The 23,159-nt window shown below is 40.0% G+C and overlaps 1 protein-coding gene across 5 annotated transcripts in view; it reads right to left on the bottom strand.

Moving 5' to 3' along the window:
- Positions 1-23,159, bottom strand: part of C11H5orf63 (chromosome 11 C5orf63 homolog) — a 50,829-nt gene that overhangs the window by 7,788 nt on the left and 19,882 nt on the right. For 4 of the 5 annotated variants that reach the window (XM_048357178.1, XM_048357177.1, XM_048357176.1 and 1 more), the window contains exons 2-4: positions 8,601-8,718; positions 3,914-3,970; positions 2,471-3,068 (exon numbers count right to left, since the gene is read on the bottom strand). In XM_048357178.1, coding sequence (XP_048213135.1) covers positions 2,892-3,068; positions 3,914-3,970; positions 8,601-8,711 — 345 coding nt within the window. In that variant the 5' untranslated portion in view covers positions 8,712-8,718 and the 3' untranslated portion in view covers positions 2,471-2,891. Of the gene's footprint in view, positions 1-2,470; positions 3,069-3,913; positions 3,971-8,600; positions 8,719-23,159 lie in introns of those variants that run through there. The other variant, XM_048357179.1, reaches the window with a different exon arrangement.

Here is a 23,159-nt window from a genome sequence, read left to right as displayed (position 1 = left end):
TGGGGCACACCTGGAAGCCAACTAGCTGGCCCTGCCTATTTCTCAGTCTTGGGGCCACGTGTGGCTAAGATGGCGGCGCTTAACAATAATGCGCAGCTGCTACAAGTGTCTTTGCTTATAACCCGGAGGCGGTTCTGTGGGCTGTGATGCCTGGCTCTTCCACCCTTGATGGACAGCTCATGCCTCCTCTTCCTGCCGATCTTAGACTTGATTGGCTCCTGTGCCTTATATTAGTGGCATGTACTTCCCCAATAAACGAGGTCTTACGCTGACTTGACTCCCAGGCCGTCTGATTGTCCTCCGGTGAGGGAGGGCTGGGTGCGGGCGGTCTGTCGACCCTTTCCTTTCTTGGCTCATCCGATGGGGTGTGCCTTCCCCCTTCTCTCCCGCAGGTCAGGGGAGCGCGGGGGTGCTAAAAACCCCGACATATACCAGCTGAGGTATTCCATTGTGGAGCCCCTTCCATCTTCCAGTCTCTTCCCTGTTCACTCCTTTCCCTTCTACTCTCGATGCAGCTGGACATTTCCACTATGACATACTGTTCTTAACCCTCTATTGTATGAAAGTTCTTCTCCCATGACGCCATGCACTCCTTCCCCAACCCCTCCACTGCTTCTGCTCAGTCATTGAGACCTAGCTTAAGTCTAATTTTCTGTGACACCTTCTTCCTACTTTTTTGTTCCAGCTTTTGTCCACATCCTGGCTCCAGCCTTCTCCTCATTATGGTGGTGTACTCTATCACCTAGTCCCCAAGAGACTGTGACTCAAGGACCCGGGGGGTTCCTTTCTTATTTTTGCATGCTTACCACCTACCATTGCATCTCAGTGCTGTAAGGACTTATATTATCTTTCTAGAGCTGTATACCAGATTACTACGTATTTCTTATCATATTGTTAGAGTGTATCAGAACTAGGAATTCATAGCTGGATTTGTTGATTACAGCCTCACTATGAGAAAATGAAAACACTGCTAGGGCAGCAGTTCTCATCCGGGGCTCAGGATCCTCTTGAGAAGATTATTGGCAGAATTCACTTTCTTGATGCCATGGGACTGATGATCCTATTTTTCTGTTGGAAGTAGAGGCTACTTGGTTTCTTTCCATGTGGCCCCATTAGTCTCTTCACAAAATGGATACTTGCCTGCTTCCAGGTCAGTTGGAGCACACTTTCCCTAAACGATTCACACAGAACTCTCTGCTTCTAAATGGTTCCCATAATTAATTAGATTAGGCCCATCTAGGATAATCTGCCTTTTGCTACATAATGTGATTACATAAGAGATATTTCCATTTACATTCAAAGGGGAGAAGGGGTTTTATTAGAGTGAAGGTCATTGAGATAATTCTAGACTCTTGCCTACACCAGGGTTTAATGAATATTTATAATATCAAATAAGATGAATTTCAGAAATGTATTTCAGAAATGCATGGCTACTTAATTGCAAATTTGTTTTGTATTGTCAGTTTAGAAGGCTTTAGTTGCTTGCAAATTTATGTTGGGTCCAGGATGGGGAGAGATGCTACATTTGAGATAGATAATGAAGGCCTTCTAGTTAGTCCACTGGGCAACAGGGTCCTGGGGAAAAGAGCTAGCCTGTCAGCGGACTGGCTAGGGGATCTCGGGATAAGTCTTTGATACTTTGCAGTTTAGACTCATCTTCGTGTAAAAAAGGAGGATAATGTGTAAGGTTGACTAGCTCTTGTATGCTACAATTTTAAAGACTAAATGATAGTGATCAAATTAAATTCTAGTGGCTCACAATATCCAAATGCATCTAATTAGTTAATAAAATTTTCATTATTGATGGAATTACAGTGATGTGATCTTAAGAGGAAAAGTTTTTAAGCGAATCTATTCTTAAGTTGGTTGAATGTCAAAGCATACACATTTTTACTACTTAAAAAATGGTGAAGGGCTGGGGATATAGCCTAGTGGCAAGAGTGCCTGCCTTGGTATACCCGAGGCCCTAGGTTCGATTCCCCAGCACCACATATACAGAAAACGGCCAGAAGCGGCGCTGTGGCTCAAGAGGCAGAGTGCTAGCCTTGAGCGGGAAGAAGCCAGGGACAGTGCTCAGGCCCTGAGTCCAAGGCCCAGGACTGGCCAAAAAAAAAAAAAAAAATGGTGAAGAACATTTCATCTTTAGATATCTGTTTGGTTATGATTATAAGTTAATTTCCCATCAGGTATTAAGACTTGGTAAAATTGCTGTCTTATAGTAAGTTGAATTCACTTAATTGATGATAAATGAAAAGCTATCATAGGCATTCCTCAATATTACAAATCTATTCACTATGTGTAAAGCATGTTGAGATTCTTAAATACATTCTTTAGGGTTTAAGTCTTGCTTTTGTCTTTATGGAATGAAGCCTCCTTGATCAAGATAATAATTCTTTTCTACCCAACAAAAATAAACTCCAATTTTAAATAGGTATTATTAAATCCCAATGAAATAGGTTTCATACAAATGTATTTGTTAAAACATCCCTTTTTTTGAATGTGCATAGTTACTAACAATTCACATTTTAGTTTATCTACTGAGTAGAAAAGCATTTATTCTCTCATTAAAATGCTAAGCCTCCAGTGCAGCAGGAGGAACACAGAGCCTTCTTATAAACAGCTCTATTTGGAGCATGTGCAGCACTTCCATGTCAGTACGAAAGAGAATAAACACAGCAAATGGACATCTCCTTCTTTCCATCACCCCCCTCTGCCAATACATTCCTTTTATTCTAAAAAGTCCATAATACATGGTTCCCAGGTGGGTACTTCCATCAATCACAAGAGGAAGACAACACTTAGATGGTACCACACTGAGTGCAGAATGTCTTAGGGCTTGGCGAAGAAGATATCATCATAACAGAGAGGGTGGAAAATCAGGAGGGGAATTGTCAGTCTCCAGCACCTTGCTGCTCAAATTTCAGAAGCTGTTTTTCAAGTTTAGAAGTGTTTACACGATGCATCATCAGAAACTGGCCATTGAAATGAAAGACGGGAATGTGCAATCTATACCTTTCATACCAAGTTGAGTTTTCTGGAAGTGTGATGTCCACCTCCTGTAAAATAAACTGAAACACGGAGCGGCTTAGGATTTTTATTCTCAAGATCATGGAATGATCAACAGCAGTGATCTATTGACCTCCAGGCTGTCTAAGGCAGAGAGGTTTTGCTGTCTTTTGTCCTAGGTCCACAGTGATCTAATGCCCTGATTTTCAAAAGCTGATTGGTTTCATTATACTGTATTTCCTACCTCTCAATCCTGCTACTCTTCTCTTATTACTGCTATATTTGCTAGTACGGCTCTACTCAGTTCCTGGCAAAACAAAACATGCCAGGTGGGAAGCTGTGGCCAATCAAGACAAAGGCATTTTGGTTATAAGAATGGCACAGGTGTGGCGGTTTGCATGAAAATACTTCATAGACGTCATAAAATAAGATTAAAAGGGATGGAAACAGGAAGCCAGAATGGGCAAGAAAGCTGTGAGACTCTTATCTCCAATTAATCACAGAAAATGTGCAGAAGTGGTGCTATGGTTCAAGTGGTAGAGTGCTAACCTTGGGCAAAAGAAGCCTCGGGACTGCACCCAGGCCCAGAGTTCAAGCCCCAGAATTTGTAAAAAGAAATGGGGTGGGGGGGTGAGAACAGAAATTTAAAGAAAGCAAGAATATTGCATTGGCTAGTTCACTTTGACGCAGAAGTGTCAGAGTAAGAAAATCAGTAATGATCAGAAGGAAACACTTATGAATAATGAATTTCATGGAAATCAGCATTAAAGTCTTTCTCTGAAGAACAGAAAGAAAATCTAAATGAAAAATCATTTCATCTCTTTTCCTAAAGAAAGGATTCAAGCACATACTTTAGACCATATATAGTACCCATCACACAGACCTAAGAGTTAGACTATTAGATTACCCTATTTTTATAAGGCTCAAGAACTTCCTTGGCTTCTTCACAAAGCGGGCATGGATCCTAAAGGGGAAAAAAAAATAAAGATGTTAAACCCAAAGAATGGTATTTAGCATAAAAAAGAACCACAAAAAACATATCATAATAGATGGAGTTTCTGTACTTTTTGGTTGTTTTTCTCACACACACCATTCACAAACACATATACTTTTGTATGTAGAACAGATTAAAGTATTTAATATTTTTCACTGATCTAAGGGCTGTTCACTTCCAAAGTCCAACTTTGGCCTCATAAAGTCAGCAAAGATGACATTAACAGGATGGCTTAAAATATAACTGGGAAGTGCTGAACCTTGACAGCCAAAATTTCCCAAATATTTCACAGGAATAAACTATCCATGTAGAGTTAAACACAGGTTGTCTCTTAAACAGAGGAAAAAAAAATCAGCATTCACTCCACATGATGATAGTATCAATTCATAATGTTTTTCTCTTTTCCAAAAGTACACAAGAGGTATACTGGAGTAATGCTCTACTTGAAAAGCAAGGAGTTTTAGGATCCATTGTTTGTGCTCTTAAACCATCTTGTGGAGAATATAGATTGGGAATATAAATGAGCAGATTTTAAAGTATTCTCATTCACCAAGCGTAAGAAAAAGGACTAGCTATATGTTCTCTTGCATGAGCTCAAAACAGTTCAGCATTACTGATGCTCATCTAAAATCAGTTTTTAACATATCAGAAAGGAGATGAGCTGTTATATAGAGTTCCTTCCTTCACATACATTCAGACTGCGTTTGGAAGGAGATATTTCTGGGTCTTATTGGCCATAATTTGCTAGACAGAGAATTAGGCTCTTCAGATTACTATTAGTATTAAAACAAACAGATTAATAACAGTTTGTGATACTGTAAAACAATCATGATGAAATTTTCTGTGAAACTTCAAAAGGTCAACATAGGATCTTAAAAGCAAATGCTAAACTGCAGAAATACCACAGTAACAAAAACTTGCTTTTGTATTAAAAGCTTTAGAAGCATCTAGAATCCACTATTTGGCTTTTTAAAAACTAGGAAAATTTTTACAAATAATATGAAAATAAGGGTATATATTTCTATGAGAAGAGTCACTCTTTAGAAAGGAACCAGACAGAAACAAGTATGTTCTAGACCACTCAAGCATCTCTTTTCAGGATTTTCCATGGCACTTGTTATTTACTCCATCCATCACTGGTTGGATTGGCTGTCTATTACCTAAAATCTTTTTTTTTTTTTTTTTTTTGGTCTGTCATGGGGTTTGAATGCTGGGCCTGGGCACTGTCCCTGAGCTCTTAAGCTGAAGGCTAGCACTCTACTACTTGAGCCACAGCACCACTTCTGGATTTCTGGTGGCTAATTGGAGATGGGAGTCTTGCTGACTTTGCTGCCTGGGTTGGCTTTGAACTGCGATCTTCACATCTCAGCCTTCTTAGGAGGTAGGGTTACAGGTGTGAGTCACTGGCACCTGGTCTTTTTATTCTATTTAACTAAGTGTTTTGTCTACCTTATCTACTGCCCAAACTGATAGTGCAGAGCAGTAGGCCAAGTAAGCACAACTAGCCTTAAGAGATTACTTTAATTTTCTGATTAATTCTCATATACATTTCCTGTCCGATTTTGGTTTCATATATTATAAAAGTGAAATATGTGTGGTTTTCTTTTTGGCCAGTCCTGGGGCTTGGACTCAGGACCTGAGCACTGTCCCTGGCTTCTTCTTGCTCAAGGCTAGCACTCTGCCACTTGAGCCACAGCGCCACTTCTGGCCATTTTCTGTATATGTGGTGCTGGGGCTGGGGAATCGAACCCAGGGCCTCATGTATATGAGGCAAGCACTCTTGCCGCTAGGCCATATCCCCAGCCCCTGAAATATGTGTTTATGGATATAAAAAGCACTTTAAATATTTCAAACAAAAGTCATTTAAAAATATTTTATTAGAAAACTTACATTTAAAAAGAGCTAAAACTGTCAGAATTCTGAAAAAAAAACAAAACGATTGAAAGGAGACCTTTTTGTTTAAATTAACAAATTAAATTCATTTTTATTATAAATCAGACAAAGTGATATTAGCTAGTAAAACATATAGTCATATTATAACTTAAACTAATGTTTCCATTATAAATGTCAGGAAAAGCTCTTAAACATTTGTGTGTGTGTGTGTGTGTGTGTGTGTGTGTGTGTGTGTGTGTGTGTGTGTGTCTGTGTGTGTGTATACCAGTCCTGGGACTTGAACTCAGAGCCTGGGTGTTGTCTCTCAGCTTTTTTGCTCAAGGCTAGCATTCTTCCTTCATTTGAGCCAAGGTTCCACTTTCAGCTTCTTGGTGCTTAATTGGAAATAAAAGTTGCACGGACTTTCCTGCCCGGGCTGCCTTTGAAGTACAAACCTTGGGCTGGGAATATGGCCTAGTGGCAAGAGTGCTTGCCTCGTATACATGAAGCCCTGGGTTTGATTCCCCAGCACCACATATATAGAAAATGGCCAGGAGTGGTGCTGTGGCTCAAGTGGCAGAGTGCTAGCCTTGAGCAAAAATAAGCCAGGGACAGTGCTCAAGCCCTGAGTCCAAGGCCCAGGACTGGCAAAAACAAAACAAAACAAAACAAAACAAGTTTATAAACCTCAGATCTTAGCTTCCTCAGTAGCTGGGATTAGAATCATGAGCCACTAGCACCTGGCTTCTTAAATATTTTTGAGGTCACTGTATGGCTTAAAAGTAGTGCTAGAGACAAGAAAATAATTACTTACTGTTGATCCTCATTATTTATAGATTCTGTACCTTTGTGGGATTTCCTACTTATCTGTAACCCCCAAATCAATACCTAAAGTGCTTCTGTGTTTATCCTCAGACACCAAAATGTACTGAATGATAAAAATTTCAGTTTTCAGAAGCACAAATTCTAAACCGAGATTCACAAGGCAATGCTTTGCCTTTTTCTTAAGCTCCCCTACTGTAACCATGGTGAAGATCCTCATGGCTACCCATATGGGTGCTGCCTTATGAGTAATGCTATGGTTTTTGCATTTGGGTTTTCTGTTAGTGATTTAAAAAAAAAAAACAAACTGTCCCCAAGAAGTGCTAGAATGTTTCCTCATGTTCCTAAGCATAAGAAAGGTGTGAAATATCTTATAGAGAAAGTATGTATGTTAGTTAACCTTCATTTGGGCAGGAATTATTCTGTTGCACATGTTAATGAATTAACAATATACATTGAATAAAGCATTTTAAAGAGAAACACATAAAATGATGTTATGCATTTGTCTAGTTAGCAGAAATATTGTGACCAGGGCTCACAGGAACCTAACCTTGTATTTTCTATAGGAGCAATGTGTTAGTGTCAGCTAATTCTCTGTTCATGGTGGTTGTACAGTTCATTAAAGTAGGTAGGAGATGAGGGAGAACACCAGGCGGTATTCAGGCAGGAGAGAAAGTTTATTCCTGAATTGCTGGCCTGTGGCGAAGATGATGAATGGCCGGAGAGAAGGGCTGAACCACTGCTGGGCCCCGCGTTATCTATGATAGGGGCAAGAGGTGTGGCAAGGTGGATTGGATGTGACCTCAGAGAAGGGGGAGGTAACTGCTTCCAGGCATGCCGGTTACCTAGGTAATGCAGGTACTGGGTAGAGACTTAAAACAGGTGGGGGGTATCTGCATGAAGCCCTCCTGGGGGTGGACCTTACAGTGGTTTTATGTAACATAACTATTGCAGATAAGAACTGATTTATTTATAAGTGGTTCATTTCAAAACATCATGCTATAATCTATATTTTTTTATTGTAGGGGTAACACTGGGTATATCAATTTGCTCTCTGGTAATTAGGAAACCATGAGGTTTCTTGGGAGCAGTTATTGCTATTATGCTGACAGATACTGAAGGGCCTAATATAGATCAGATTTATCCCTTTTTCATAAATGTACAACTTTTTTTTAACCCCCAAATTTTAATCTTTTTTTGCAGAGGTACTGAAGTTTGGACTCAGGGCCTTGAGAGTGCTAGTCAAGTGCTCTGCCACTTAAAGCCATGCATTCATCTCTTTTTTTTGTATTAGTTAATTTTCAGATAGGATCCCATGCTTTTCTCCTCCAAGGTTGTCCTTAGCTCATGACCCATCTGCCTGTACCTCCTTACAGCTGGGTTATGGATGTCCACTACCACTCCTAGGTTGTTTTTATTTTTCATTCTTTGTTGGTTGTGGGGCTTGAACTCAGGGCCTATGCACTGTCCTTTGCTTTTGCGATTAAGGCTAGCACTCTACCACTTTGAGCCACAGCTACACTTCCAGTTTTCTGGTGGTTAATTGGAGATAAGAGTCTCACAGACTTTCCTGCGTGCGCTGGCTTTGAGTCATGATCCTCAGACCTTAGCCTCCCAAGTAGCTAGGACTACAGGCATGAGTCACTGGTGCCCAGACTTTTAATTATTTTTAACTAAATATTTTGGCTAGCTCATCTGCTGCCCAAACTGAAATACAGTGCAGAACAGTAGGCCAAGGTTGTTTTTGTAAGGTAGAATCATGCTAACTTTTTAACTTGGCTGCACTTGAATGAATAATGAGTATTCTGATTTCTGCCTCCCAGGTATCAAGTAGTACAGGTATACATCACTGCTTTCAGCAATACTTTATTTTTTAAAGTAATGATTTTCATTTTTCGCTCTGTACCTTTTTAAATAAGGTCAGCACAGGCAGAGTTGTATTTGAGGCAGAGAGGTTTCGCAAGAAAGGACCTGTGAATTTGGCGAGTTGCATGCTATTTCCTTGAAACCAGAACATCTTAATTCTGCCAAAAGAAAAATAAACCAGTAAACATATGCACCATAGACTTTGTTATGTACAATAGCAACAATAAGTTAAAACTTTTATGGTAGGCTGAGGCTTCAGCATTGCATCTTGGCAACTAAGAGTGTCAGAGAGGCCTAGATGTTTGGCAAGTTTCCATAATGCCTCAAGATTCACTGTTTCAAGCAAAGCAGAATTTAGAATGGAAAAAAAAATCCATTTTTATGGATCACTTGCTTCCTGTAAGTAAAAACTGCACAGATTCAGTAACAAAATTAAATTTCACATGCAGATTTTGCTGGCATTCCCATGATCACTAAAAAGTAGTAGTATCCCAAGATGGAATTTAGTCACAGCTTGTTATTGGCAAGCTTCCAACAATACCCAGCCCCAGAACAGTAAAGGGAATAATTAAGTCCCTAACACAAGTCCCAGGCAATGGATTAGGATACTAAAAATGTTATTATAAAAGTAATGTACAGAGGGATTAGTTTCATAAGTCAGGTAATGAGTACATTTCTTTTGGGTCAGTGTCACCCCTTCCTTTGCCCTCCCTCAGTTTTTCTCTTCCGTCACCACCGGCAAGTTGTATAGCTCATTCTCAACAAGATGTCTAGTGAGTATGACTGCTGCATTTGTTCACCCTTTGTCCCTCCATTTCTGTGACCCCCTTCCCCTCTCAAAGACAGATAAATGAACAAACAATACAAAGAGAAAACAACAACAAAAAACTCTCCTGTTTCCATTTCCTGGAGTTGACTTCTACACGTATTATTTTATATGATCAGAAGCACACAGGCATTGGTGTCTTTGTATTCCTCTCCTAGGAGTATCCTCCTTTGGTCTCACTGTGTGTGAATGCCTAGAATCCTATATAATTTATCATGTTCCAGTGTAGTTTAGATCTAGCTTCTGCATATGAGAGAAAACAGGTGCCATTTGTCTCTCCGAGCTTGTCTTTCCTCTCTTAACAGGATTTGTTCTAGGTCCATCCATTTCCCTGCAAATGACATAATACTATTCTTTCTAATGGCTGTGTAAAATTCCATTGTGTATAGTTTTCATGATGTGCTCATCTAGTATAGGGCAGCTGGGCTTTCCATAACTTGGCTATTGTGAATAGTAGGATGCCTTTTAGGAGACACAAATATGCAGTCAGAGGAACTGGAGGGAAGACTCAAGTTGAACTGATATGTCAGGAAAAAAAACCCAAACCACTCTTCAAGTTATTTTAAAAGGAAATTATCATGATTAAAAAAAACCCCAAAACATACACATGTTCTCGTGCACAAATTCCAACAAGAACAGCTTAGTAGCAACATGTCAAACACTACACTTTGATGTTCCCCCATCCTGCTACTTTGCTTGACATGACTCCCTATTATTCCTAGTCATTCTACTGAGCCTCTAGCTTTGTCTTTAAAACTACAAATATTACAATTTCACTGTTAAAATATATGTGTACTGTTGGCTTTGTCAGTTACTAATATTCCCAAGATGAACACATGTCTGGGATAATCATCATTTCTTAACTTCCTTTCAACTTCCTCTGTCACTTTCTCCTCCCTTAGCTATTGTAGCTACAAAAATTTCACTTTCTAGTTCTTGAATGCTGGGAGGCCAGTTCTCCATCAGAAGGCTTGCACCACTGGCCTTTCCCTTTGCATGAGAAGCACCTGACTGGGGTCTCCTCCTTTGCCCTCCTTGAACTCTGTAACCATATTACCAATCCCTGCCAGTCCACAAGTCTCCATCTTCCTCATGCCTTGTTATAGTTTCCTTTTGTCATTTACTACTTAAAATTATTTACGTCCCCTCTAATACTTATGTCAATTCTGTAAGGGCAGGTATATGTTTATCTTGCATCTCTAAGTACCCACAACTAATACGGTATAAAATAAGTGCTTAAATATTTATTTGAGAGTTAAAATGTTAACTTGAAATGGGTCCTTCTTTCCCTCTGTGGTCTCATCTCTAACCCTGTTCATTTACTCAGCATGTACGGCAGTCACTTTTGAGGGCTATTTCATCGGGGGCTGCAGGTGGTTCTGAGCTCTTCATTGCCACTACCACACATCATCCCCTGCTCTGTTCCACAGAGCATGACTATATTAATTAAGTGCTAATCTTCACTGGCAACTAGGCTCCTCAGTGTAAGATTAGCTTTAAACTCATTTCAAACAGAATCATAAGACTTTATAGAGAAAATCATCAACCCATATCAAATTACAGTAAAGGCCACAGGACAAAAAGATCAGATACTGATCCATGAAAACACTGATCTTTTCTTTCTTCTTAAACCCTTACTCTTCTACTTCTACCCAAATCTCCTTGCTAACTAAGGGATTCTGATAATACAGACAAGAGAAATGTGATAAGATTCAACAAGCTCTGGGTACTGGTGGCTCCCACCTGCTATCTTAGGTACTCAACAGGCTGAGATCTGAGGATTGGGGTTTGAAACCTGCCAGGGCAGAGACTCTTATCTCTAATTAGCCTGTAAATGCCAGAAATGGGCCTGTGACTCAAGTGGTACAGTGCCAGCTTTGGGACAACACCCAAGCCCTGAGTTAAAGCCCCAGTACTGGTTGCATGTGCACACACACACACACACACACACACACACACACACGAATCCACCAATTATTTGTAATCTAGAAAGTGGATGTGAACAATTCTACACTATTCTGTGCTACTGTCAACTAAGTTGTGACATCCACATTTTGTCTGTATACTAGCAGAATCAACTCCAAAGGGTGAATGGGGCTGGAGACAGTTTCTAAACAGTTTTGTCTATACAAAACATTAACAAAAAAGAAAAACAGAATGTTAAGAGCAAGTATCTGCTTACTTTGTATCTCAAAGCACCCACAATTAACCTGGTATAAAAATGTCTGCATCAATAAGGGACTATTTTTCAAACCTTTATGCCAACAAATTCGAGAACTTGGAAGAAATGGATGATTTCCTAGAAAAAATTCATATCCCCAAACTTAAACATGAAGATTTAAACCTTCTAAACAGACCCATATCCAGTATTGAAATGGAAACGGCAATAAATGATCTCCCATCCAAGAAAAGCCCAGATCCAGACGGATTCACTGCAGAATTCTACAAGGCCTTCAAGACAGAACTCACACCAATATTTCTCAAACTCTTCAATGAAACTGAAAGAGAATGTTCACTACCAGACTCATTCTATGAAGCCAGTATAATCCTCATCCCAAAACCAGGCAGGGACTCATCACGGAAAGAGGACTATAGACCGATTTCCCTGATGAACATAGACACAAAAATTCTCAACAAAATTCTGGCCAATCGACTTCAACAGGTTATCAAAAAAATCATACACCACGATCAAACTGGATTCATTCCAGGGATGCAAAGTTGGTTTAATATATGCAAGTCAATTAATGTAATCCACCACATCAACTGGAACAAGGTAAAGAACCACATGGTTTTATCTCTGGATGCAGAAAAAGCGTTCGATAAAATCCAGCACCCATTTATGCTTAAAGCCATGGAAAAACTGGGATTCCAGGGAACATTCCTGAATATAATCAAGGCAGTTTATGACAAACCAACAGCAAGCATAACTCTAAATGGGGAAAAACTAAAGCCATTCCCTTTAAAATCAGGAACAAGGCAGGGATGTCCACTCTCTCCCCTGGTCTTCAACATAGTACTAGAATTCCTAGCCAGAGCAATTAGGCAAGAAGAAAATATAAAGGGGATCCAAACAGGAAAAGATGAAGTTAAACTTTCTCTCTTCGCAGATGACATGATCCTATACCTAAAGAATCCTATAGACTCTACCCCCAAGCTACTAGAGCTGATCCAAAACTTTGGCAAAGTTGCAGGATATAAAATAAACCTTCAAAAATCAACGGCCTTTCTCTATGCTAACGACCCGAAGACCGAGGCTGAAATCAGGAAAGCAACTCCTTTTGCAATAGCCCCCAAAAACATAAAATACCTCGGAATAACCTTAACCAAAGAAGTGAAAGATCTCTTTGATGAGAACTTTAAAAGCTTGAAAAATGAAATTAAGTCAGAACTAAGGAAATGGAAAAACCTCCCATGCTCCTGGATTGGGAGGATTAATATAATCAAAATGGCAATACTGCCAAAGGCTATCTACAAATTCAATGCAATACCCATTAATATTCCAACACCATTTTTTAATGAAATAGAGGAAGCAATCCAGAAATTCATATGGAACAATAAAAGACCTAGAATAGCAAAAACAATCCTAAGCAAAAAGAACAGTGCTGGAGGAATTACAATACCCAACTTCAAGCTGTATTATAAAGCTATAGTAATAAAAACAGCTTGGTATTGGCACCGGACCAGGCCTGAAGACCAGTGGAACAGAATTGAAGACCCAGAAATGAACCCCCAGAACTATGCCCACTTAATCTTTGATAAAGGAGCTAAAACAATAGTATGGAAGAAAGATAGCCTCTTTAACAAATGGTGCTGCCAAAACTTGTTCAACACATGCAACATACTAAAACTAGATCCTTATATATCACCCTGCACCAAAATCAATTCCAAATGGATTAAAGACCTCGAAATCAAAACAGACACCCTGAAAACACTAAAGGAAGGAGTAGGAGAAACACTTGGGCTCCTTGGCACAGGACGGAACTTCCTTAACAAAGACCCAGAAAGGCTACAAATCAAAGAAAGGTTGGACAAATGGGACTGCATCAAACTGCAGAGCTTCTGCAAGGCAAAGGACATATCTCGCAAGATAAACAGAAAGCCCACAGACTGGGAGAAGATCTTTACTGGCCATTCAACGGACAAAGGCCTCATATCTAAAATATATGCAGAACTAAAAAAATTAAATTCCTCCAAAACAAAACCACAAAGAACCAATAGCCCCCTCATCAAGTGGGCTAAACACTTACAAAGAGACTTCTCTGATGAGGAAATGAGAATGGCCAGGAGACATATGAAAAAATGCTCTACATCACTGGCCATAAAAGAAATGCAAATCAAAACAACATTGAGATTCTATCTCACCCCAGTAAAAATGTCATATATCAGGAAAACTAACAATAACAATTGTTGGAGGGGATGTGGCCAAAAGGGAACCCTACTTCATTGTTGGTGGGAATGTAAACTGGTTCAGCCACTCTGGCAAGCAGTATGGAGATTCCTCAGAAAGCTAAATATAGGGCTCCCCTATGAACCAGCAGCCCCACTTTTGGGTATTTATCCAAAAGACCACAAACAAAATCACAGTAATGCTACCAGCACAACAATGTTCATCGCAGCACAATTTGTCATAGCGAGAATTTGGAACCAACCCAGATGCCCCTCAGTAGAAGAATGGATCAGGAAAATGTGGTACATATACACAATGGAATTTTATGCCTCTATCAGAAAGAATGACATTGCCCCATTTTTAAGGAAATGGAAGGACTTGGAAAAAATTGTACTAAGTGAAGTGAGCCAGACCCAAAGAAACATGGACTCTATGGTCTCCCTTACTGGGAATAATTAGTACAGGTTTAGGAAAGTCATAGCAGAGCATCAAAAGGCCCAATAGCTATACCCTTATGAACACCTAAGATGATGCTAAGTGAAATGAACTCCATGTTATGGAGACAATTGTTATATCACAGTTGTAACTACTTTCCACGTCCCATGTGTATCTGTAGCTTCTATTATTGATGATGTTCTTGTATCCCCTTCCTGTGGTTGTACATAAACTATCTCTGTAATCTTATCTGAGTATATTGGAAACCGTGTATACTGGTATTGGAACTAGGAAATTGAAAGGGAATACCAAAATTGAGAGACACAGGGTAAAAAAAAACAACTACAAAAGCAATACTTGCAAAACTGTTTGGTGTAAGTGAACTGAACACCTCAGGGGGGGAAAGGGTAAGGGGAGGGGGGAGGGAGGTATGAGGGACAAGGTAACAAACAGTACAAGAAATGTATCCAATGCCTAACGTATGAAACTGTAACCTTTCTGTACATCAGTTTGATAATAAAAATTTGAAAAAAAAAAGTCTGCATCATTGCATTTGGAAAAGCTCTTAGAGACCAGGGCCCACACTCACAGGATGTGGGAGCAAAAAATTTGTACTATATATGGAGAGAAAAGAAAATAAGAATTTTTTTTAAAGGCATAAATATAGCCCTTGGAAATGAGAAGGATTCTAAAACTAGGATGGCAAACACATTTTTGGAGGAAGAATACAAGATTTGTCAATGTCTGGCAGGCAAAGAAGGGAAAACATACTGCTTGTACCTGGCTGAGATGAGACTGAGGTGTTGAGGCTGAGCTGAGACTGAGGTGTTGAGGCTTTAAAAAATTTCACATTCACAATGAAAATCTGCTTCAGTATTTCCAACATGACAAAACACAGCATGTAGTCTTAGTTGCACCCAAGACAAATAAAACCTGTCATAGTAAACAAAGTTGCTATTCATCCCAGATTTGCTGGAATGTTTGTTCAACCAACCTAGATAGCTAAGTAAAGCCTTTAGTGATAAGGCTACAATGATTCTTTTTATGACTCAATTCTTTTCCCACTGTGGATCTCAATGTCTTTTTCACATATTCTTGCTTACTTAAAGGTGGCACATTAGTTTACTGAAGAAGCATCAAGGCTATGCAATTTTACAACGTGCATATTGTCTAAATGCCCTAAGGAACGTGTATTTTTTTCCATATTGTTCAAATAACTTATTTTTTGGAAGTACTGTGTTACATCCAAAATTAGAGTCTGACATAAAGATCATGTTCCTTATTCCTAATAGGCAAATAATGAAATAATTAAGACTAACATTCCTTAATTCCTGGAGCCTACTTATTACCAGAAAAGAAAAATATGATATACTCCAATGGGAACTCTGTAATATTCTTCTTAGAACATTTTATTAACTATAAAGTCTAACACCATTGCTGTCAATGTCTCATTCACCAAGTCATGCCTTCTTGAAGTAAAATCTTAATGTGGGCTTTTCTGTCAATGTGACATTTTCATCAGTTCTATTATTTTTGCGCAGTATCTTAGCACTGTAAGAAAATATCCTGAAAGGTGGTCTCTGCTTATTAGCTCACTGCTGTGAGAAGACAATACTTTTGATTATGTCATCGAATTTTGTCATGGAGAATGTGAGAATGTGTTCTGACTACACACGGACAAAATTTTCTCTTTTATATTTTGTTACATGCCTCTGTGATATGAGCCCAAGAGCTGTGTTCATAATATCAAAGTAGTACAATTGGGTCACCTCTGTCATCAATTTAAAAAGAGCAAAAAGCAAAAGACTGGATTTGGAATGTGCTTAAAGCAAATTCTAAAGCCCGACAATAGGGGTAGTGACTCCTGCTATTTCAAGTCCGGTGCCACTCTCAGAGGCACAGATCTCCCTGAAAGAGAAAGAGAATGTTGCTTTTCAACAAAACTGAGACTCACTCCAGTGGTCTTTACCGCAGACTCAAGTACATTGGGGATGGGAGGGTGGTCTGATTGGGCCAATTCAGCCCTCCTTGAAACTAGATAGGCTAGGGAAGATAACATTATAGCATTTTTCCTGAGAAGCACTGAAGGGCATTTCACTAAAGCAACTGATTACAGAACAGAAGGAGGCCAGTCGTTTGAACTTTTATTAAGGATTATTCATTTCTTGCATGAGAAGCTGCCTAGGCCATGGCAGCCCATCATTTATGGGGCTCCTGGATTTTTCAAACATTGTCTGCATCTGATTAGGAGGGAAACAACATTGTTCTCGCTTGAGCAGAAAAACTGACCTTCACTGACCAGAATTTGATTCACAGAGTCCTCTGACACACCAAAGCTCCAAGCACACATGTTCCTTTATCAATAGGCTGCAGTGTTAGTTCATGTGCAAAATAAAAAAAGTCTACATAAACTCAGGTACTGCTTTGGTTATTAACAGATAATGTTAGAGATTCTTCACAAGACTATAATGTAAATTTAATGCTGAGCTGACATTAACCCAACACTATTACCACAGCTCTTTCTGAACCCATTTTCCATAAAGAGAGCTCAGTCATTTGTGCCATGTGAGAAACTAAGTGCTTCATTTCACATTCATTACCATCTAAGTATAATGTTCCTATTTTTAACCAAATGAACAGAAACACACACACTACACCACACACACATACACACACACACACACACACACACACACACACACACATACACACACACACACCAGGAACAAATTCCATTATTTTTGGTTAATGAAAGTTTAGATAACAAGGTGAAGTTCCTGTTAGGGTCACTGGTCCTTTCACTCACTAGTTTCTAAATGAAGCCTGCCCAGTGTTCCCCTGTTGTTTTGGTAAATCACCCATGTCTAAACCTCACAACTTTCTCAACAAGAGCCTAACCTGGAATCTTGGGATCCAGGGTGGTAGAGGGTTCTTGATAGGAAAAGGCACTCGTGCCTAGTGACAAAACAACAACACTCCTGGAAAGCTGAATGAATACTTTGAAGCATCCATTTCAAGGGGCTAGGAAGGGCCAGGAATGAAGATATAGAACAGAAAGCAGGGAATGGGAGGTTGGGATGGAAGTGGGAGGTCAAATGGATAGTTGGGCCCTAACTCCTTAGTGTGATGGGATCTCAAGTGCATATTTGGTGCTTCAGCCGCAGCAGAGTAGCTGGCCTAGGGAAACACTTAAGGAGGTGGCATCAACTCAAGACAAGATACTGTCATGAAGATCCCCAATTATTGTCTGCCTGTGGGCCAGTTGTATGTGGAATACTGCTCAGTTTCATTCCAACCATGCAGTTTAGACTGCTGATTTCCTTCCACATTACAGAGTTGGCTTGTATTATGCCCTACCAAGGAGGCAAGAGCAGCTTATGCCATACTCCCTTCCTGCAGCTTCTACTTCCGGATTTCTGTGCCAACAGGTTCTCCACAGAGGGGCCAGGAGAAGCCAGTAGACAATTAGTATCCAGAAGTGACTGGTCAACTGATTGGTCCAGGACTTACTGGTCACATGAGTGCCTAGATAAAAACCGTTTTCTGTTCCATTTAAATTATTATCATGACGATGGGATTTCCAAGTATCTAGATGTCTCTACTACATTCTCTGGATTCAATGGGTAGCATATTCATTTGCACTCACATACTTTCAGTTTGCAAGAGCTTTATGAAAAAGTGTTTTCATTGTTTAGGTGTGGGCCTTGCTTATCTAATAAGATTACAATTTTATTAAAAGTACATGGAATTCACAGAGCCACCACTTAATCCATTAAATTATTTTCTTATCTGGCTTGGTGTTTCACTCATATTTTTCTCTTCAAATAAGGCTCTCACATATAATCAGCTTCATAAACTAAATATAAGGGACTTCCGGGAAGATGGCAGAGGAGCAGCAGAGCCCTAGCTGAGCTCCCTCAGACATCGCAGTCTTACCCCATAGAAACTTTTACTCCTAGAAAGACAGCCAGAGTAAGTTCTAACAGTACAGGGATTCTGGCCAGGAAGGAAAAATCTACTTTGCTCATCTGAAAAGACAGATTTGAGCTCCGGGCGGCGTCCCGCCACAGCGCCAATGCCGGCGCCGGCACAGCGCCCAGCACAGTGACCCACACTCCGCACAGCTAAAGCACACAGCGTAGACCAGGGAGAAATCCTCCAGACGGTGCTGAGGACGGATGGCCTGAAATCGTAGAGAAAGCGTGAGTACCCCACGAAAGATATTCTCACTCATGCCCACAGAGCAGCTTCTGGAAGGTAACCCTTCCCCCACCGCCAGAACAAAGCGCCATCTTTGACACTGGCATAGGATCAGACCAGACTGGAACTAAAGCGGGCCTGGGGAAAGCGAGGACAAAGGAGCCATCTTTGAAAAGGGCAAGAGGGACCGACCAGTGAGAGCCAGCTCCACCCAGGAGAACGCCCCCTGCCCAGGTGGGAGGCTCGTCCTGGGCCACGGCTTAGCCAGAGGTGCCTGACCTTGCCCGCCGGAATTTCTAAATTTAAAGCGATAGCGGCGAGCAGCTACCGGCAGCACGGGAACACCAGACAGGGGAACAAACAGTTCCTGAGACAGATAAATGGTTCCATTACAAGAGGAAGCCCAATTCCCAGCCCAAAACTGAGCTGAATTCCATAGCCAGCTCCGCCAGGCGGCCGACCTGCCCAGGAGGGAGGAACCTCCCCCAGGCAAGCAACTCTCAGCTGGGTAAACCAGGCCAGAGGAGCACCGCCTTGCTGATTACACAGCCTATTCAAAGCCAGGCGTTAAAGGCCGCAGCCCCACAGCAGACAGAGGAGCCACAGTTCCCGAGACTGCTCACGTCCCCATCTACAGAGGATGCCCAAGGCCTGCCTGCAAGCTGTGTGAACCACAGAGACCCAGGATTGCACCAACAGGGGAGAAGGGTCAGAACAGATCCACCCCCTGCAAACTGAAAGCAAGTCAAACCAGCCAATCAGGAAAACAGACTCTAGACCATCACAAGGAAACCAGAGACTGGGGAAAGACCACCCAAACAAGGAGGACTCCATTTTTTTTTTTTCTTTTCGAACAATTTTTAAACTTAAAAAAATTTTTTTCACTTCTGAAACGTTGTTGGTTTTTTTGTTTTCCATTTTTACCTGTTTGTTTTATCAAGTTTTTTTTTTTTTGGTTGTTCGTTTTTCTGGTTTTTTTCCTTTTTATTTTTTATTTTATTTTTAAATAATTTTTCTCTGTTTTGTACATCTATCTTCCAGTATATTTTCTTTATTTCTCTCTTTACGTTCTCTTTCTTTAAAAATTACTTTCCTATGAATAACACCTCCACTCTTTTCTGCTAACTGTCCATTGTCTATCATTTTAACCTTGTTCTTTCTACTGATTCTATTCTTCTCCACATTTCCACGTTACTGAAACTAAACCAAAATCCTCACCCCCCGCAATACATTTTACTCTACTCTCGTTACTACCTCTAACTTTCCCTCCTGACTTACTGCTAGGACCTCCAGGTTCCACTGACTCATGGTTATTGGATAGAGGGTATCCCTGCTTAATCCGAGTGAATCGATGGGGTTCATAGAGAAAGCCAGTCCTAAAAGAACTTAATATAAGAACAAGAATTGCTCATAGGGTTGTAACAGTAAATAACTAACTACTGAATACAGGGCCCAGGATTTGTTGTTATATTGAAATTGTATTCTTTACGAACACCAAATCTAATTTTATAGACAGGTATACAAGGTATCTGTATATAATTGTGAACTTATAAGAGTTACACAACAGTGCTTGGTAAGGGCTGCTTTGGGTCTTTTTTTTTATTTGTTTATTACTTGAACACAAATTTTTTTTACAAGGTGTTGTGCAAAAAGGGTACAGTTACATAGTAGGGCAGTGTGTACATTTCTTGTGATATCTTATGTCCTGTTTTTCTATCCCTTCTCTAGGTCAGGTAGACATATATACAATATACAATGTATCAAGAACATATATAGTATTCACAGATTTGATCTCTACTGTCTCTCCATCTCCCTTTGTTAACAGTCATATATCAGGGAGATCATGCCCCTTTGTTTTCTGTGTTCTAGGCTTGTCTCACTCAACATTATTCAAGTTCTGATCATTTCCCTGCGAATAACAATATTTCACCATTCCTAATCGCTATGTAGTATCCCATTGTGTATAAGTACCATAGTTTTTGGATCCATTCATCTGTGGAGGGGTATCTGGGTTGTTTCCATATTTTGGCTATTGTGAATTGTGCCGCGATAAACATGGAAGTACAAATGTCTTTTTGATATCTTGGGGTTTGCTGTTTAGGATAGATGCCTAGGAGTGGTATGGCTGGGTCATAGGGTAGGTCTATATTGAGCTTTTTGAGAAACCTCCATACTGTTCTCCAAAGTGGTTGTACTAATTTGCACTCCCACCAACAATGGAGAAGGGTTCCTCTTTCCCCACACCCCCTCCAGCATTTGTTGTTGCCTGAGTTCAGAGTATAGGCCATTCTAACTGGGGTGAGGTGGTATCTCAGGGTTGTTTTTATTTGCATTTCCTTTACTAGCAGGGATGTTGAGCATTTCCTCATGTGTTTCTTTGCCATTTTTATATCTTCTCTTGTGAAGTCTCTCTTTAGCTCTTTTGCCCATTTCCTAATAGGTTTATTGGGCTTGGAGGGGCTTAGTTTTTTGAGTTCTCTGTAGATGACCGATATCAGGCCTTTGTCTCTTGCTGTGCTGGTAAAGATCCTTTCCCATATCATTGGCTGTTTTTCTATTTTGGTGGCTATGACCTTAGCTGTGCAGAAACTTTTTAATTTGTAGTAGTCCCATTTGTTGAGTCTCTCCCCTATTTGTTGTGCCCCTGGGACTCTATTCAGGAAGTTCCTTCCTGTGCCTATAAGTTCTAGCATCTTTCCTACTCTGTCCTTCAGTAGTTTCAAGGATTCAGGTCTGATATTGAGGTCCTTGATCCATTTTGAGTTGATCCATTTTGAGTGCATGGTGATAGGCTTGGGTCTACTTTGAGTTTTCTGCATATGGCTGCCCAGTTCTCCCAGCACCAGTAGTTGAAGAGGCTATGTTTATTCCATTGTATGTCTTTAGCTCCTTTGTCAAATATCAGTTGGCTGAAAGAGTGCGGTTTTATTTCTGGGTCTTCAGTTCTAACCCATTGGTCTTCTGATCTGTTTTTATACCAATACCAGGCTGTTTTTGTTATGATGGCCTTGTAGTAGAGCTTGAAGTATGGTATTATGATACCTCCTGCACTGCTTTTTTTGCCTAGAATTGCTTTGGCTATTCTAGTTTTTTTGCTGTTCCATATGAATTTATGGATTGGTTTCTCTATTTCAGTGAAGAATGTGGCTGGGATTTTGATAGGTATTGCATTGAATTTGTGTAACAATTTGGGCAATATGGCCATTTTCACTATATTGATTCTGCCTACCCATGAGCATGGGAGGTCTTTCCATCTCCTTGTGTCTTCTTTGATTTCCCTTATTAGATTTTTATAGTTTTCATTAAATAGGTCATTGGTTAAGTTGATCCCTAGGTACTTTATTCTTTTTTTGCTACTGTAAATGGAATTGTTTCCATAATTTCCTTTTCTGTTTGTATATTGCTGGTGTACAGAAAAGCTGCTGACTTTTGTGGATTGATTTTGTATCCTGCTACTTTGCCAAAATGGTTTATTAGGTGTAGGAGTTTGGGTACTGAGTTCTTTGGGTCCTTCAGATATAAGGTCATGTCGTCTGCGAATAGGGATAACTTGATTTCTTCCTTGCCGATGTGGATCCCTTTGATGTCCTCCTTTTGCCTTATTGCTATGGCTAGGGATTCCAGCACTATGTTGAACAGAAGTGGGGAGAGTGGGCATCCTTGTCTTGTTCCTGACTTTAGGGGGAATGATTTAAGTTTCTCTCCATTTAATATGATATTAGCAGTTGGTCTGTTGTATATGGCTTTTATTGTTTTGAGGAATGTTCCATCTATTCCTATTCTCTCCAAAGCTTTTAATAGGTATGGATGTTGTATTTTGTCAAAGGCTTTTTGGGCATCGACTGAGATAACAATGTGATTCTTAATTTTAGATCTGTTTATGTGGCGAATTACGTTGATTTATTTACGGATGTTGAACCATCCTTGTGACTGTGGGATGAAGCCTACTTGGTCATAATGTATGATTTTCTTGATCAGTTTTTGGATCCTGTTAGCTAATATTTTATTGAGGAGCTTTGCGTCTGTGTTCATTAGTGATATTGGTCTGTAGTTCTCTTTTTTTGTTGGGTCTTTGCCTTGTTTGGGAATGAGTATGATGTTAGCTTCAAGAATGAGTTTGGGATTTCTCCCTCTGTTTCTATTTCGCGGAAGAGTTTGAGGAGTATTGGTATTAGCTCCTCACTAAAGGTTTTGTAGAATTCGATGGTGAGTCCATCTTGGCCTGGGCTTTTCTTAGTAGCGAGGTTCTTGATTACCTCCTGTATCTCACTGTAAGTTATTGGTTTATTTAGTTGATTTATTTTTTCTTCGTTCAGTTTGGGCAGTTTGTACTTCTCTAAGAATTGATCCATTTCGGTAAAATTACTGTTTTTTGCTGAGTAGAGGTTAAGATTGTTTGAATATCATGTGTACTTGTTGTAAATTTTCCGGTGGAGTCCTTGATTTTACGTATATGAGTCTCTTCTCTTCTTTTGTTTGTAAGTCTTGCAAGGGGTCTGTCAATTTTGTTTATTTTCTTAAAGAACCAGCTTTTAGTCTTATTTATTTGTTGAATGGTCTTTCTATTTTCAATCAGATTTATCTCTTCTTTAATCTTTGTGATCTCTCCCCTCCTAGTCGTTTTAGATTCTGTCATTTCTTGTTTCTCCAGTTGTTTTAGTTTCATCGTGAGGTTATTCACCAGCTCTGCTTCCATTCTTTTAATGTGAGTGCTGAGGGCAATGATCTTGCCCCTCAGTACTGCCTTAGCT

The sequence above is a fragment of the Perognathus longimembris genome, chromosome 11 (genome assembly GCF_023159225.1).
Source record: "Perognathus longimembris pacificus isolate PPM17 chromosome 11, ASM2315922v1, whole genome shotgun sequence".
Classification (NCBI taxonomy): Eukaryota; Metazoa; Chordata; class Mammalia; order Rodentia; family Heteromyidae; genus Perognathus; species Perognathus longimembris.
Note: the sequence above shows the minus strand (reverse complement) of the source record. Positions and strands in the feature narration are given on the sequence as shown.